This window comes from Pristiophorus japonicus, chromosome 9 (assembly GCF_044704955.1).
Source record: "Pristiophorus japonicus isolate sPriJap1 chromosome 9, sPriJap1.hap1, whole genome shotgun sequence".
Lineage (NCBI taxonomy): Eukaryota > Metazoa > Chordata > Chondrichthyes > Pristiophoridae > Pristiophorus > Pristiophorus japonicus.
In genome coordinates, this window is record NC_091985.1 from 121,856,493 (window position 1) to 121,874,335 (window position 17,843).

General features: G+C 41.2%; 1 protein-coding gene across 3 annotated transcripts in view; it reads left to right on the forward strand.

Moving 5' to 3' along the window:
- Window positions 1-524: 524 nt before the first annotated feature.
- meis1a (Meis homeobox 1 a) overlaps window positions 525-17,843 on the forward strand; it is a 272,321-nt gene continuing 255,002 nt past the window's right edge. For all 3 annotated transcript variants that reach the window (XM_070889789.1, XM_070889791.1, XM_070889790.1), the window contains exons 1-6: window positions 525-1,124; window positions 1,366-1,592; window positions 2,222-2,363; window positions 2,921-2,971; window positions 3,842-3,892; window positions 4,848-5,000. In XM_070889789.1, coding sequence (XP_070745890.1) covers window positions 1,113-1,124; window positions 1,366-1,592; window positions 2,222-2,363; window positions 2,921-2,971; window positions 3,842-3,892; window positions 4,848-5,000 — 636 coding nt within the window. In that variant the 5' untranslated portion in view covers window positions 525-1,112. The remainder of the gene's footprint in view (window positions 1,125-1,365; window positions 1,593-2,221; window positions 2,364-2,920; window positions 2,972-3,841; window positions 3,893-4,847; window positions 5,001-17,843) is intronic.

The window sequence follows — 17,843 nt, forward strand, 5'->3', positions numbered from 1 at the left end:
AGCAGTCCAGAAGAAGCTTGCACATTCAGAGTAGTTACCTTCCTCCCATTATTTTGATAGGAAGAAGTGTCAGACAAGTGAGTTCGCCATTTGTACACAATTTGCCAGCAATTCACATTATATGATCAAATGACAAATTAAATGTTTATTTTTAAGTTAACGATACAAAGAAACAAGGCTGAACACAACACTCAATTGTTGAAAATCAACTTTGGTCTGAAGACGATGTGCTGGGATATCGTTCACTGAAAATTATTCGTGGAATTTGCACATCGTGTTCAATTTTTCTTTTTAAAAACTGAAAAATGTAAAATGTGCAGGTTCTAGGTGTGGGTAAAGAATCTGTACCTGCCGGTTGGTCTGCTTTTGCTTGGATTGTATATGTCTCTGTATCTGTCTGTCTGCAGCTCTCTCCCCCACCCCTCCTGTATGTGAGAGATGAGGTAGTCCGGTGCGCATTGTGTAAGACGCGACCTGTTATGGCCACCACTGCTTCCGGGTTCCAGCATTCTCTCCAAATCCACCTCTGGCTCCGCAACAGTGGGGCAGCGGCATCGGGCCCTTTAAAGAGCTCCAAACTCCGCAGAGAGTGAGATTCCCCTGCACCATCTCTCCGAGGCGCACGGCGCTCGCAGGCTCATTGCACACACAAGGCGATCCGGAGCTGGACTCCTCCGGGCAGATCTCGCTGCCATCACTGAGGTGTCCCCCCGACCAGTGGAAGTGCACGGCGGATCATCATTCATTCACTACCTTGACAACCTTGCCTTGATTGACAGCTGGAGTGGCAGAAAGCCATGAGACTCGGCAGTTTTGTTTGAGGGGCGCTTTTTCTGGCTTTTGGGGGAACGAGATTCTCTATCCGCCGGGGTGCTGTGGTGAAAAATAATATCTTGTCTATCGATATATATATATATATATTTTTGCTGATCAAAAAATATTTTCCCCGAGTGCATCCAAGTTAAGCTGCAGACTTTGGGGGCTGATCATCCACATAAGGGACTTACAGGGATCTTGATCTGGCTTTGGAGTGGCGTGTTTATTCCTTATTGATATTGGCCCTATAGAGCAGAGCAGAAGCTGCCACAGAGAGAAGGGTTCGAGGCAGGCCGATGGCGCAAAGGGTAAGTGTTGATAGTGTCGCTTCTCAAACAGTGAGCGAATCGAGTTGCGATGGGACCGAGTTGCGGGTTACTTCGACAAGACGGCGCGGTATTCACTGGCTGCGGAAACTTTTCACAGAAATGTTCGCCCTATTCCGTCAAGAACTTTGAGAATGAAGTTGCACAGTGCGTTTCGGAGTTGAAGTTTGTTGATATGCTGATTTCCCTCCCCTTACGTTTTTTTTCTCTCTCTGTTGTGCAGTACGATGAAATCTCACATTACGGTGGTATGGATGGAGTAGGGATACCGACCACTATGTATGGTGATCCTCACGCCCCCAGGTCTATGCAGCCTGTCCACCACCTCAATCACGGGCCGCCGTTACACAGTCACCAATACCCGCACACAAACCATGCTAATGCCATGCCGCCAAGCATGGGATCCTCTGTAAACGATGCATTAAAGAGAGATAAAGATTCCATTTACGGGTGGGTAGCTGGCACATTTTATCATTGTTCTTCAAATTATTTCTGATCTGTGGCAGAGATCTATGTGTGACATTTTTTTAAATATATATATATATATTTTAAAAGAAAAAGCAAAACTTTCATTAGCATGTGGACCAAAAGGTCTTTGAGATTTACTTTTTGTGGAAGATATTTAGAGTCGAAGTTTTCGAATAACTTGTCTTCGGTTTAATTTCATGTGCAATTGTAAATAGTAAACTGACTCCTCGCTGATGATTTTGATCAACAGTTTTGTATATATAGTTTTTGACTATAAGCTTTCTAAAATTTGGCGTCCAAAATGGCTGCTTAAAGTTTACTTCTGGGCCATTTTACTAGCACATTTCCACTTATTTTGTGTGTCTTAATCGTTACGTTTTGCAAACTATTGTTAAGATTTTCAGTGACGAGGAAGGGCCGCGGTGTTTCTCCAGTAACTGATTTTGCCACAATTTACGACTGTAATTTATGTAAAGTCAGAAATCAACAAGTACTTGCTGAAGTTCTAAGCACAGCTCTGCCGTGTTGGTTATTCTTCTACTCGCCTACAAGAGAAAAGACAGTCTCCCTTTACTTTTTACATTGTTTTGACGTTCAATCCTCTTTTGCAGACATCCGCTGTTTCCCCTTTTAGCACTGATTTTTGAGAAATGTGAATTAGCAACTTGTACTCCTCGAGAACCGGGGGTAGCAGGCGGTGATGTCTGCTCCTCCGAGTCTTTCAATGAAGATATAGCAGTGTTCGCTAAGCAGGTCAGCTAACACACATGTCAACTTCAATCTTAAGACCTTTTATTTAAAAAAAACATTACCAATAATTTAAGTGGCTAAACTGATGTTTCCCCTGGACTGCAGCATGTCTTATGCAAACCAAAAACTGTTTCACGATTATTAAAATAATGAAAGATGTTGTCTAATAACAACTGCGAAATGGACTGTCCCGAATCATGGAGTGAAAGGGACAATTCTACTACCCCATAATAATTAGAGTATTTTGAAGTTACAACTGCCAGTGGAAATATAGTCAGTTTAGCTCTACTGTTAAAAATAACATTTTTTTTAAGTTGTTAATATCTTGAAGCGTTCCTTAGAAATGTCGAAGCTTATTTTCTATTCAGACAAAAACCAATGTTTTAATCCTAATACTGGGTAAACCAAACTTATCTTTTATGTAGCTTACTGAGAATGTGTGATATTAAAGTGCATTACAAAATACGGCAAAGTTTGGACATCTATTTGAATTCATTGATTATGATTAATGTTAACATTTGGAGTAGGGGGATCACGATATTATTATCTTCTCACTTTAGATCCGAGCAGAGAAACCTCTTTTTTCTTCCAATCCTGAACTGGATAATTTGGTAAGCCTAGAAGGAAGGAGATGCGGATAAACTTGTGAGCGCGTTCTAGGAAACCAAACCAAAACTATTATTAGCAAAAATCACACATGCCTCCTTAGAAATAATTGCGGCATACACCGTGATGCTTTCGGTTACATACAGTCCGTGTTTTGTCAGTCAGTGAAAAAGGATAATGATCGTTACAATCCATTGCAAATCTGCGCTTTTGATTTTATGATAGCGTTGGCTGTCACTAACGATAACCATCGCGTTTAGTTATTGTACGCCCGTCACCCCACTTAAGATGATGTGTGATTTTTATTTATTTATTTTTTTGCTGTATGACCGTTTCTCCTAAAATCTTCAGTTTCAACAAATGTTAACGAGACTCCGGGTTACAACACCCCTCCCATAGAACTCGAGCTCCAGTTATGTAAATCGGCATTGACTCTCAGCTCAACTAAAGAGTTGCTTTTAAAACGTAGACCACCCCCCCCCCCCCTAACTGATTTCATTATGCATTTCAAAAAAAAATAAAGTTTCCATAATTGCTAGGAGGGTGCAAACATGGTAACTGCGGGAGCGCTTGTCGGGAATGTCTGTGATTGTACATGATTGTGTTCTCTGACAGCTCGGTGTATGTTCAATGTAAACTTTTGACGTTAAAATCAGTACATAGGTAGGATGGAAAAAATGGAGCAGGCACTGGTTGTATTTTACTGCTGTTACGGCACATCCAACTACTGTGCGCCCCCTCCCCCAACCCACAGACACACACAGATGTTAGGAATATGAAAGGTTTTACCATTGCAACTAATAGAATTAGGAACTATAATAACAACATTGTGTTGTGTTCTGGGAGCTAATAGATGTTTACACCTTTCTTTCCAGATGATTCAAGCCATACAAGTATTAAGGTTTCACCTTTTGGAATTAGAGAAGGTAATTTTCATGTCCCTCTTTCTTTTGATTGTGTTATACAGTAGTTCTTAGTGCGAGTAGATTTGCATAAATGTCTTAGTTTCTGGCCCCTTGTAATTAGTGTCAAAGCCAATGCTGCCGCACATTTCTCTTGCTGTCTAATTGCAATCTATGCCACTAAAACCCTGACCACAAACGCCCCAGCGATTTGTTCATTTTTAATCTCGCGGTTGGATTTAATTTTAAACATCTTTTAACATAAATCCTCTTTTTTCCCCTATTGAGACTCGATATTTCAAATAGTCTGAAGATGAAAACAATCTGCCGATTATGACTAATTAGACGGGAAATCATAATATTTTGTCCCATTAGGCCACGGGGAATATTTAAATAAAATATAAAAAGGCGAATCGTGCTTTTTTTGGAGGAGATATCACACACGTGCGACGGAAACTGTGAGCGCCGCGTCTTTTTATTTTGCCATGTTTAAAATCTGCTCTCCCAGGCCACAATAAAAATGCTTCTTAAGGTCTATGTACAGTGTATATGAGAGCTCGCCATTGATAGACATCTGTGTCATATTCAAATTCTGCACATCTCCTTTGTGTGCGCAGAGTTCCTCAAAGGTTATAATGAAATAACTAGATGAAATTAAACTGTTTACCTTAAATGTCACTCATGCAGGTCAATCCTCTAATGGCCACAACCCCGGGAGCAGATGAATTTAACACGGGTGTTGAATATGTTGTAGCTGTGAATCATCTTGTCACTGTCAATTTTCAGCGATATCTCTATTTTGCAGAAGTTATTCCAAATTCTTGATGCGTGTGTCTCTGGAGAATAATTGTAATGTTCCCGAGTGCTTCCAACTATTTTGAACCTCATGTCATAGGCCGAGCGTGCACTTGTCACATCCATTTGTGTCTTTATGTTTTTGCCTTATTATTATTTTCCCCCCCACTTCCTCCCATTGTAGGTACACGAATTATGTGACAATTTTTGTCATCGGTACATAAGCTGCTTGAAAGGAAAAATGCCTATCGATCTGGTTATCGATGAAAGAGAAGGCGGTTCAAAATCAGACAGCGAGGAAATCACTCGATCGTCCTCTGTTAATATCACAGATCAGGTATGGAGCTCCTGGATTTGAATTCTGAATGCCTGCTATGGCAATACGCCTCCTCATTATTTGCATATTATTAAGGCCTTTTAGGTGAATTTTGGTCCAAATGAATATTTTACATAAGTGCCTATTATGTGCTCATTAAGGATCAATCTTAGGTTGGACACGGCAAGATTGCCCAGTAGAGTGATGGTTGGAAAGTTGACCCGCTTCTTGACGCTTTTAATTTTGATCTTTTTGCAACCAAAAAAAGGAAGTAATTGTTGTCGGTGAGGCTACAGGGAAAAGGACACGGACCTTTTAAATGAAACTAGCTGCCGCTGAGAGAGGTGGTGTTTAAAATGTGTGGAGAGAGAGTGAGAGAGGGAAAGCTCTTGTCCTGCGGTTCATTAGGCTGGCCTGTCGCTTTCCCCTGGCCGATCGCATGCCCAGTTGAGCCATTCAGTGCGGGCGGTGTGGGGCCGATGCTGATTCAAATTAGAGTGACATCGGCACTTTTAAAGTAAAAAAACACCCCGACAAGGGGTGAATATAGCGACCGGTGGCTTAGAAAAAAGTATATGCTCGGGGGCGATTCATTAAAAACTTGGTCTGAGGTTCACCAGAGCCTATCTGATTGTTTTTTTGTTTGTTTTGGCGGGTTCATTTAAGATAAAGAGCGAGTGAGAGAGAAAGAGAGAGAGAGCGAGACTTTGTGGACACGCCGGCCCGCCCAGAGCGCACCGGATTCGGGGAGACTTTCTCAAAAGCGAGTCGGCGCCGTGGGAACGCGGCTATTTGTAACGTCCATCGGCCGGTCTTGTACAAAAGGCAGCGACTGAGGGGCTGTAACAGCAGCGATCACAGAGAATGCATTAAATTCATTGCTATCCTTTTGTCACATGTGGAAAACGCCACTTGCGACGCAGTCAACTGCATAGATTCGCTTGCCGCTTTAACACCAGCCAAACGCCATCCCAACCAACTGTTTCATTTCATTTCATTCCAATCGTGATTCTTCCCGCACACAAAAGCACACCTACGCAAACTGTTAGCCCCCCTCCCATACAGTGACATTAGTGAACGTGTTGACTTTTCACAGAAAGGGGAGGGTGGCGACATATTTAAATAGACTGCCCTACTTTTCCAAGGAGATATGCCGAGCTCTTGGGAGACACGAGGCAGGTAAAGCTCTCAAAGCGGGTTAGAAGGTGTGTTAAAATCGCATTGCAATATTTTAATAAAAACATACAGACTTTGATGCGGTGCTTGGTGGATAAGACCACGGGGGTTTGCACGGCCCTGTCAAAGAATAATCGTATAGTTAGGATGTGTTAACCAATAATCAGTTCTAGTTGTCTAACTAGATGGAAATTTAATTGAAAGCTTTTTTAAAGCAATCGCGCCGCTTCAAAGTGAAATACACTTTCATGCGGATTACTCGCATTAACTAAATCACGTGTAAATAGCCTCGTTTCATATTTGGGAACCGCTGGTATTGCTTCTTCAATGTACCACATGAAAAACTGCTTTAGAGAAAATCAAAAGTTTTCAAATTTTGCACCGAATTCTGTTTTGGGCACAACTGCGAATTTTGAATTGCCACGTTTGTTCAGTTAAAAATCTGTTAGCAAAAAGCTCGCTAGACACGGAGCATAAGAGCTATTTGCAACAAAAAATCCACATATTGCTTAGGGGCATGAGTGAAATCAACACGTTAATTGCCTCCAAAATGAAGATTTATTCCCTTTTTCTTCAACGAGTCATTATCCATGTTATGTTCTTACTCAGGCCACAACAGAAATCAGGCTTATTTGTAACTGTGGTTTCGATTTCACCATTGCACGTTTTTTTTTACCCCAAAATAAAACAAGTCGCATTGAGAAAAGTTTAAAGGCGACCACTGCCCCCCTTCCCATCTTGTTTTTTGTGTATTTTCCGAAAGGTTTCTAGTTTCTGCACATTTAGTTGTGATTCCTGACGTTAGTGATGTGCCATCTCTGGATTATCCCATCCCATATGTATTTTTAATATCTACCTTCGGGCGAAAAAAAAAGGAATTGATCTGGAAAAATAAAATCTGTTGTGTATTTCCCAGCAATGTCAAAAAAGGGAAGGCGTTTTGTTTTGAGTACATACACATTTTACTCTGGTATCTGGCGTGCAAGACTTCGGTTGTCTGATTTGTCCTATTTGGGATTACATCTGTTGTGAACCTTTGCTCTCAGTGCTGGCTAAGGCAATCATTCTGACGGGGTGGGCAGAATCCGGGCTCCTCTCTGTAATAGACGAGAAGCTGAACAATAGTCTCCAATGTGGCTGATCCAGTTTAAGACTCTTCCCAGTGAACCTCAGCACGTATTTGACCCGTTAAGAATCAGGCGAGCTGAGGTTAGTGCCTACCTGGTGAAACGAGCAAATACGCGAATAACCGAGGAGATGTGAGTGTAGTTTGCGTATAAACTGCACGATTCCTGGATAGTACGGCATTGTGATTGCTGTACATTACTGTACAATCTCGCCTCAGCGGTTGTGTGCAATGTTGCTCTGGTTAGGAAGGGCAGTCTGTGCCGGAGTCTCTTTCAGTTTTTCATCCCATTTATTCCAACAAAATACCACTGAGCCAAAACAACCCTCTCATTTTCAACATATATTTTCTCGCTCCTTTTATTTGGGGCAGGTAGTATTCTTTAGGCGTTAACTGCCATCTCTCGAGTTCTAAGCTCATGGGGAGCTGCTCCCATTGCACCTCGACTCCTCTCGCTTTGCACGCTGATGCCGCGTCAATCTGTACCAATCAGGCGCGGGAATCCCACCCTGCCCATTGTTACATTGACTGGCACTATGTGACACATCCTGCCCTTTGTTACATTGACTGGCACTGACATGTGACCACACCCTGCCCATTGTTACATTGACTGGCACTGCCATGTGACCCACCCTGCCCATTGTTACATTGACTGGCACTGCCACCCAACCTGCCCATTGTTACATTGACTGGCACTATGTGACCCACCCTGCCCACTGTTACATTGACTGGCACTGCCATGTGACCCACCCTGCCCATTGTTACATTGACTGGCACTGCGAGGTGACCCCACCCTGCCCATTGTTACATTGATTGGCACTGCCAGGTGACCCCACCCTGCCATTGTTACATTGACTGGCACTGCAATGTCACCCACCCTGCCCATTGTTACATTGACTGGCACTATATGACCCATCCTGCCCATTGTTACATTGACTGGCACTGCCACATCACCCACTCTGCCCATTGTTACATTGACTGGCACTGCCATGTGACCCACCCTGCCCATTGTTACATTGACTGGCACTGCCACGTCACCTACCCTGCCCATTGTTACATTGATTGGCATTGTCATGTGACCCACCCTGCCCTTTGTTACATTGACTGGCACTGCCACGTCAACTACCCTGCCCATTGTTACATTGATTGGCACTGCCACGTGACCCACCCTGCCCATTGTAATATTGACTGGCACTGCCACGTCACCTACCCTGCCCATTGTTACATTGATTGGCACTGTCATGTGACCCACCCTGCCCATTTTTACATTGACTGGCAAAGCCATGTGACCCACCCTGCCCTTTGTTACATTGACTGGCACGGCCACGTCACCCCCACCCTGACATTTGTTACATTGACTGGCACTGCCATGTGACCCACGCTGCCCATTGTTACATTGACTGGAACTGCCATGTGACCCACCCTGCCCATTGTTACATTGACTGGCAAAGCCATGTGACGCACCCTGCCCATTGTTACATTGACTAGCACTGCCATGTGATCCACCCTGCCCATTGTAATATTGACTGGCACTGCCACGTCACCTACCCTGCCCATTGTTACATTGATTGGCACTGTCATGTGACCCACCCTGCCCATTTTTACATTGACTGGCAAAGCCATGTGACCCACCCTGCCCTTTGTTACATTGACTGGCACGGCCACGTCACCCCCACCCTGACATTTGTTACATTGACTGGCACTGCCATGTGACCCACGCTGCCCATTGTTACATTGACTGGAACTGCCATGTGACCCACCCTGCCCATTGTTACATTGACTGGCAAAGCCATGTGACGCACCCTGCCCATTGTTACATTGACTAGCACTGCCATGTGATCCACCCTGCCCATTGTAATATTGACTGGCACTGCCACGTCACCTACCCTGCCCATTGTTACATTGATTGGCACTGTCATGTGACCCACCCTGCCCATTTTTACATTGACTGGCAAAGCCATGTGACCCACCCTGCCCTTTGTTACATTGACTGGCACTGCCACGTCACCTACCCTGCCCATTGTTACATTGATTGGCACTGCCACATGACCCACCCTGCCCATTGTTACATTGACAGGCACGGCCACATCACCCCACCCTGACAATTGTTACATTGACTGGCACTGCCATGTGACCCCACCCTGCCCATTATTACATTGACTGGCACTGCCATGCGCCCCCACCCTGCCCATTGTTACAATGACTGGCACTGCCTTGTGACCCACACTGCCCATTGTTACATTGACTGACACCATCATGTGACCCCACCCTGCCCATTATTACAATGAATGGCACTGCCTTGTGACCCACACTGCCCATTGTTACATTGACTGACACCATCATGTAACCCACCCTCCCCGTTGTTACATTGATTGGCACTGCCATGTGACCCACCCTCCCCGTTGTTACATTGACTGGCACTGCCATGTGACCCACCCTGCCCATTGTTACATTGACTGGCATTGCCATGTGACCCACCCTGCCCATTTTTACATTGACTGGCACTGCCTTGTGACCCACCCTGCCCTTTGTTACATTGACTGGCACTGCCACGTCACCTACCCTGCCCATTGTTACATTGATTGGCACTGCCACATGACCCACCCTGCCCATTGTTACATTGACAGGCACGGCCACATCACCCCACCCTGACAATTGTTACATTGACTGGCACTGCCATGTGACCCCACCCTGCCCATTATTACATTGACTGGCACTGCCATGCGCCCCCACCCTGCCCATTGTTATAATGACTGGCACTGCCTTGTGACCCACACTGCCCATTGTTACATTGACTGACACCATCATGTGACCCCACCCTGCCCATTATTACAATGAATGGCACTGCCTTGTGACCCACACTGCCCATTGTTACATTGACTGACACCATCATGTAACCCACCCTCCCCGTTGTTACATTGATTGGCACTGCCATGTGACCCACCCTCCCTGTTGTTACATTGACTGGCACTGCCATGTGACCCACCCTGCCCATTGTTACATTGACTGGCATTGCCATGTGACCCACCCTGCCCATTGTTACATTAACTGGCACTGCCTTGTGACCCACCCTGCCCATTGTTACATTGACTGGCACTGCCACCTCACCCACCTGCCTATTGTTACATTGACTGGCACTGCCATGTGACCCACCTTGCCCATTGTTACATTGACTGGCACTGCCATGTGACCCACCCTGCCCATTGTTACATTGATTGGCACTGCCATGTGCGCCGGGTCCTGCTCAGCGCCAGCTGACTGTGGCCCGAGTGTCTGCCGGCTGGGCTCCGCCGCTATTTCCCCGGGACCGATTCCGTCTCCAGCCTCGTGCTCACGCTTTTCCCGGGATTGTTGCAGTTTGCCGCCCCCGCACTGTGTTATTTCGGTACTTGTACCCGAGCAGCCAGCCACTGCAAGCGGCTGGTTTTTCACCGAAGTTACTGTCCTTCTGTTATGTTTAAAAAAAATAAAAGCCGGTAGTTTTTCCCGAGAGAGGGTTCTTGATATTGACGATTGCAACGTTGTATGAAACATACCTGCCGAAGGTAGTTCCTGTTTCTGGGGTCCGACTCAAAAAATAATCCCAAACCTCCCGAATAAAAAGACTTGCATTTCTCGAACGCCCTTCACGACCACCGGACGTCTCAAAGCGCTTTACAGCCAATGAAATACTTTTGGAGATTACTACTACTATAATGTGGGAATGTAGCAGAATATACTTAAGTAGCCCTTGCTCTGTGATGTCAGTTATTAAAATGTTTTAACTATTGGCATTATGTTGTAATTTTGTACATAAGTTGGGTTTGAATAATATACTTTAGACAGGGGATAATTCCATCGAGTTGTTTCAATGATAAAGTAAACTAAAATAATACAATTCACATGGCATGGGAAAGGCCGCAGGAGTTTGAGACTCAGTTCGTGCCTTTAACTTATCTTTTACTTTATATCTAAACTTTCTGGTTTTTCGATTTTTTCCCCCTTATATAGTAAACATGCTGTGCTTTGTAGAGGTGGTGTGATGTAATGGAGAGGGTAGTAAAGATGCAGTGATCATGGAATTGAAGCTGTATGGAATCTCGTGTCTCAAACAATAGAGTTTACCCCAGTAATGGATTATTGGGAAGTAAAATATTTAGCACAGTGTCTTTATAATCCAATGTTGGAATGCCCGATATTATTTCAACAATGAGCAAAATCCAATAACTCACAAGTGGGATTTAATGTCACTCACAGCAATTTTTATTTATCTAATGCATGTTGCTAACTTTAGTGATATAAATTAATTTAAATTGTGATAAACTTTTTTACTTAGCTTTCATGAGGATTATTCTAAGTGCTAAAATACTCCAACATTCCTTCACATGTCTTGTGAATTGCAGTCTCAGCTTTGTCCTGAGATAACCAACCACTGCTAACGGCTAAATCCACAAGGCCTGCTTTAGTCCAATTAATATTTGTTTTAGCAGTGAGTTACAGAACACGTATGGACCTGTAGCTTCCTGACTTTGTGTAGAACCCCCAAGCTTAGAAACTGCTACAAAATACTCAATGAGCCAAGTTTATAGCAGCCCCTGTATGTTTGGAAGGAAAACACAAAATAATCCTTGTAAAAATATATCATCTCAAAGACATGGAATGAATTCTATTCCATGTATACCAGATAGTAAATAATTGCAAACAGTTCTTTGCACTATGTGCTCTATAATGTACAATTCTATTTTCAGTGTTAACTGTATTTTAAATGAGCACGTGCTTTCTGTGTTGTAAGGCATGTTCTTTTTTGATTGGCTTTTTATAGTTTTATTTTATAAAATTCAGAGTCAAATTATGTTGCAAGAAACTGTGACAAATCTCTCATTGTAAGAAACTTCTCCCATTATAGTTGGTAGAGCAGCAGAGATCTCAATTAAATGTCTGCTTATGTCTTGCTCCACACGTTTTTTTAATATGGAGGTTAACAATAAATAAATGTACATGCTCAAACAATAAAAAATCTTTTATTTCCTCCAAGGATTAAAAGTTATGAAAATTGTTTGTAGCATTGTTGTTATCTGTCTCTCTGCCTTGAGGGATCTTACATTGTATAGTTTGTGGAATTTGTACAAGAGAATATGTTAAAGGTATTATATAAATATATGTTGTGATTGACGATCATTAACTGAATAGTCATAATTCAAACATCTTGTTTCAGAGTTTGTTTCTTGAAGCTATTTGATTTCATTTTTGATATTATTTTGAGAAGTAACAGTCAAAAACAATAGGGTTATGACATATCAGATGGTAAATATTAGTGTACTGCAGTTTCAGATTGCAACAGACAATCTTATAGACAGAGCAAGATGTACGATGGTTTGAGAAATATTTAATGGTGTTACTTTAGCAACATGTTTGTGTGTTAGATAGAGGATACCACATGGGTCCTCATGTGATACCATACTTAAACAGTGAAGATACCCCATTATATAGGTCACAAAGGTGTTGCATCTGGTAGATTAGCTTTAACGTGGTATTCTATTTGTAGAATGTTAATTGTTAAAAATCTGAAATAAAAACAATTATGAATGAAGTAAATTCTGCACCTACCTTATATGTTTGCACTGTGTCTTGTTAAACCATAGTTGTACGTAGTGATTCAGGAGTGATTGGGTCCTCTAGAAGCATGGATATTTCAGAGGGTTATTTTTTATATTTATGATGTGTTTGAACACAATATCACCATGTTTAAATATGTTTCTAAGAATTTTTGGGCTGGGTGGTGGTGTTGTTTCAGTTTAATTGGTACTTTTTGCAGAAGTATGACTGGAGGAGAGTGGGCTGAAGTGTGACACCTGGTCACATGGTGCAGCTCGTGATAATGGAAAATATATTGATGAAAAAATTGTGTTACGCTGGTAATTTTACAGCACTGTGGAGACCACCGCCACTGTATAAATTATGTTAGTTCATTCTATATCTCCGTGCCTTTATTATTAATTTGATACGAAACCTATTTTTCTAGTTTTTCTGTTTTTGTTTATAAATGCAGTACTTCATAGCTGTAAACCTATTTCATGTCTTTTCATTCACCTTCACACGCTTTCTATGTGTGTGCCACATCTCAGTATTCATTTTCGTGCTCGCTTAGTTTTCTGTTGTGATCTGATAATGTTCTGAGCTGAACGTACAATTGTTTTGCACGTGGTAATTGCTGCTTTGTGACACAGCCCCAAAGCCTCAGCTGTATTCTTTATTTTACACTTTCACGTGTAGGTAACAAAATGAAGACATTTCAACATGATATTGTAAGGCGAAGTGGGTAGCCAATGTGGGATATTCCTACCTGTGCAGTTTGCAGTTAAACATCTACTTTCTCAATTGAAAGCATTTTGCCATCACTACCACAGTTTGTGCTGGCTGAATAGATCCAAACGCAGTTTCTTATTAATAATCTCTGTCAACATAAGTATTTTTGTGACATTTTGTGAAGTATAGGAAAATGAAATTTAAAAAAATCTAACAATTTAAATAAATAGGTGTAACTTAAATAAAAATGGGCTGTGCCAATCTTTTTAAATTAGACACTTTACATTTAAGTTACTGATATACTAGTTAATTTAATTTAAAATTTAAAATTTATCTGGGAAGTAAAATAGAATGAATGACATTCATATATGCTTTTTTCCAAATTTGCATAATGTGTCTTTAATGTTGTGTTTATTACAAATGAAATAACTTAAAAATCAAAATGTACCTTTTGCCAGGCAGCTTGTCTCACAGTTCTTTATATGGCTCTGTATTGAATGATATATGTCTTATTGTTAGACTGATATTGTATTTTTATTCAGTTGTCATTGTGGGCCACGGAGGTTTTACCTGTGGTTATTCACTGTCAGGAAATTAAATACATTAGAAACAGTCTATGGTCGTGCAAATTGTATGTGGTCCATTGAAAGAATGGGATAAACAGCCATTTCTCATTCCAGTCATTCTAATGTTGTAAACTGACAGTGCAGAATTGTACCTTATTAAATTAAAGCTTGATCCAAAATCTATAACATTTATCTTAAATTATATTTTCCTATATAAGCTTTAGTTATCTATTGGGCCACTGATGCCATCTGTATTTGAGTTCTTGCTTTGAAAGGTTGAGCCTTTGTCTCTTTGACTTGTAACAAGCTGGAACCGAAAAACAGTCAATCTGAATCCTAAAAGTTTACTTTTGCAACTACGTGTTTTCAGAAAATGTTCTTAGTTTGAGTCAAAGGGAGAGAGGAATAGAATCATTGTGTATTTATTAATCTGACTTGTGTAATAAGCAATTTACTAAATTCTATCACTTCTGCCATAAAAGATATTGAGGAAACAAAGCACAATGTTTTAGTATGTCTTAAATTCTATAATGAGGTGTCAATAAATTGCAGTATTTTTGAATTAAAGGTAAAATAGAGAAACTGTCTTGATGTATAATTACTTATAAAGCATTGCTTTATGTTTTATAGAATTTGCTCTCTGAAGCATTGTTCAGAAAACCCAGTTTGCACAATGTTTCTACATTTGTCACACACTGTAGAAGGTTGCACACAGCACAATGCTTCATGGTACACTAATCACATCTGGTTATTATCAGGTACATGTTGAAAATACTGGGCGATAATTAAAATAACAGAAAGAAAAAAAACAATTTATGTTGTATATGTAAAGCTTACATAGCAGCATATGACAAGAAAAATAGCTTCAGGCTGCCTTTTGGAAAGTAATCTGCCCTAGAGAGCACAACATCCTAGCGTATAGCTTTGACTAGGTCTAAGAGGGCTTGCTTCTAATAACCCAAACCTCCTTTCTTAATATCCTGCTTTTGTCCAATACAGTGTTCAAAAACTTGTGTAAAATTTGTCTAATTTGGTAACAGAAATACTAGTATGTGGCATTCTAGTACGTTTCTGAGCTGACTACAACATAACAGCTGGACAAAATCATAGTAACTTTTATGGCTAAACAAACATCCCATTAGAATTATTACCACCAGTCAGTTACTAGTTAAAGATCTTAATCAATATGTCTTTAGCATGTGCCTATCTACACTGCGTACTTCAACATGACAGAGCTTTCTCTACAGAATAGAAACACTTTCATAAATACTATTTCTTTAACTCTTAGACATCAATGGGTTACTTTATTCAGCAGGAATTCTATTTGATTTCTATAGCAGCAGTTAACAATGCACAAATTAAAAAGATTGTGAATCAGTGGTGTTGTAGTTATGAGTCGTGATTTTGATTTTTAACCATGCTGATCGTAGATGTGAATTGTATTCCACAATTAAAGTTGGCCAGGAAACTGGAACCACACAGTTGTATAGACCTTATTTGTACAGACTGAAGTTAAAGCGAAGAGTGGTATTTATTTATAGAGAGCAGTTGTTTGAAAGGAGTTCTGTGCACTTATTGTGGCAATTGTATTTGGCCATATAAAGTGATGTGTCTAGATTTATAATGTTAAACTGATATCTGTAGGGTTGCTTCTTATATTTTTTAAACATTGAAAGGGATGCCTGGATTCATTTGTATGCCGAAGAATAAAAAGAACAAAAAAAAACTTGCATTTATATAGCGCCTGTCACAACCTCAGGACATCCCAATTATGTATATTAAAAGTATAAGTCACTGTTGTAATGTAGGAAACACAGCAGATAATTTGCACACAGCAAGCTCCCACAAATAGCAATGTGATAATGACCAGATAACCTGTTTTTAGTGATGTTGGTTGAGGGATGAATATTGGCCAGGACACCAGGGATAACTCCCCTACTCTTCTTTGAAATAGTGCCGTGGGATCTTTTACATCCACCTGAGAGAGAAGACGGGGCCTCACTTTAATGTCTCATCTGAAAGAAGGCTCTTCCGACAGTGCAGCACTCCCTCAGCACTGCACTTGGCGTGTCAGCCTTAATTTTTGTGCTCAAGTCCCTGGAGTGGGACAAATTATATAGCAAGAAGAAAATAAAGTGCAGGAAATGTTAGTGAGCAATAGAGACATTTTTCTTCTAATGTTTACATCATCATAGAACCCATTTCGTTTTTTCAAGATAAGTCCAGTAGAGCGATACGTAGATTATCATAGACCGTAGTATGTAAAACAATATTGCCTCTCTCTAAATCAATAGTCACTTTCCAAAGTATACTATAATTACATTCATTATGTGACAATTACTTTAGCTCTCTTTTTGCAACATTTTATTTTGTTCCCTTTTAGTTTTTAGAATACATGGTTGATGATGGGAATTTAGTGTGAGTGATAGTGGTGCACTGGTAACAAATGAAAGGGACAACATATGCAATATGACACATATCAATGTATAATTGTTGAAATCAAATCAGGGAAAATACAATAGATCTAATATTTTTCTGATTACTGGTCATATTTGTGAAATGGCTGCAGCTGATTCATGGGGTGTGGGTGTTATTTTAAGCTTCATATAATAAACCTTCATTGTGCCATGTGATATTGAACTGCAGTTATCAGTCAAAGCATGTTACCCTTTGGTTAATGGAAGTTTCAGAGGGAAGTCTGAGTGTGTATGGTACATATAGGACTATTATGTTACATGTTTTTGGGACCAGTATCTTTGGGTGGTAGGGGTGATAAAATACATTCTTAATATTTTATATACAGTATATATATCATATATATTTTAAGTTTACATTTTGATACAGTTCAGTCCAAATAAATGCCTTGACGTTTGCTCTCGATTAACTCCTTTTCCAACTTCTGATCAGTTAACTGCCTGTCCTTGCCCCAAAGCACACTGACATTGTTATTGGCACCCTGTGCACAGGCATTCTTCCCATCACTTTCAAACCTTCCATCGTCATCCATCCTCAAAAAACACCACCAAACACTGAGCCCTGCATACTCTCCAATAGTGTTCACTATCTAACCTGCCTTTCCTTTCTAACCAGCTCATTATTGTGAGTACAACAACAATTGCCTGTTTGAATCCTGTCTGCCCACAACACTGACACTGCCCTGGTGAAAATCACTAGTGGCAACTTTTGTGACTTCTATCATGGTGCATTATCCCCTTTTGTCTTCCTTATCATTTCTGTGGCATTCAACATGGTCATTTACTCCATCCTCACCCATTGCCTTTCCTCAGTGGTACATCCATGAGGCTGCCCTTGCTTGTTCCTACTCCTACTTGTCCCAAAATAGCCAGCTTATCCCACCAACAGCTTACCCCACCAACCGCTGTGCCCAAATGGTCATCTCCAGTGTACCTCAAGGTTCCATCAATGGCTATCTCATTTTCATTTACCTGTTTCCCCTTGGCGAGGTTATCTGTATGTACAATGTCAGTTTCCATCTGTATGCTGATGACACCCAGCTGTCCACCACCCTTGATTCCATGGCCCTTTCTGTATTTTCTGACATGGCAGCTCTTACTAGAAACTTGAAAGCCTTATCTCTGACTTTAGACCCCTCCTGGCTAAACCTAATGGTGCACAACCTCAATTTCTTGTTCGGCCCTTAGCTACCTTAGAACATAAGAAAGGAGTCGGCCATTCGGCCCCTTGGGCCTG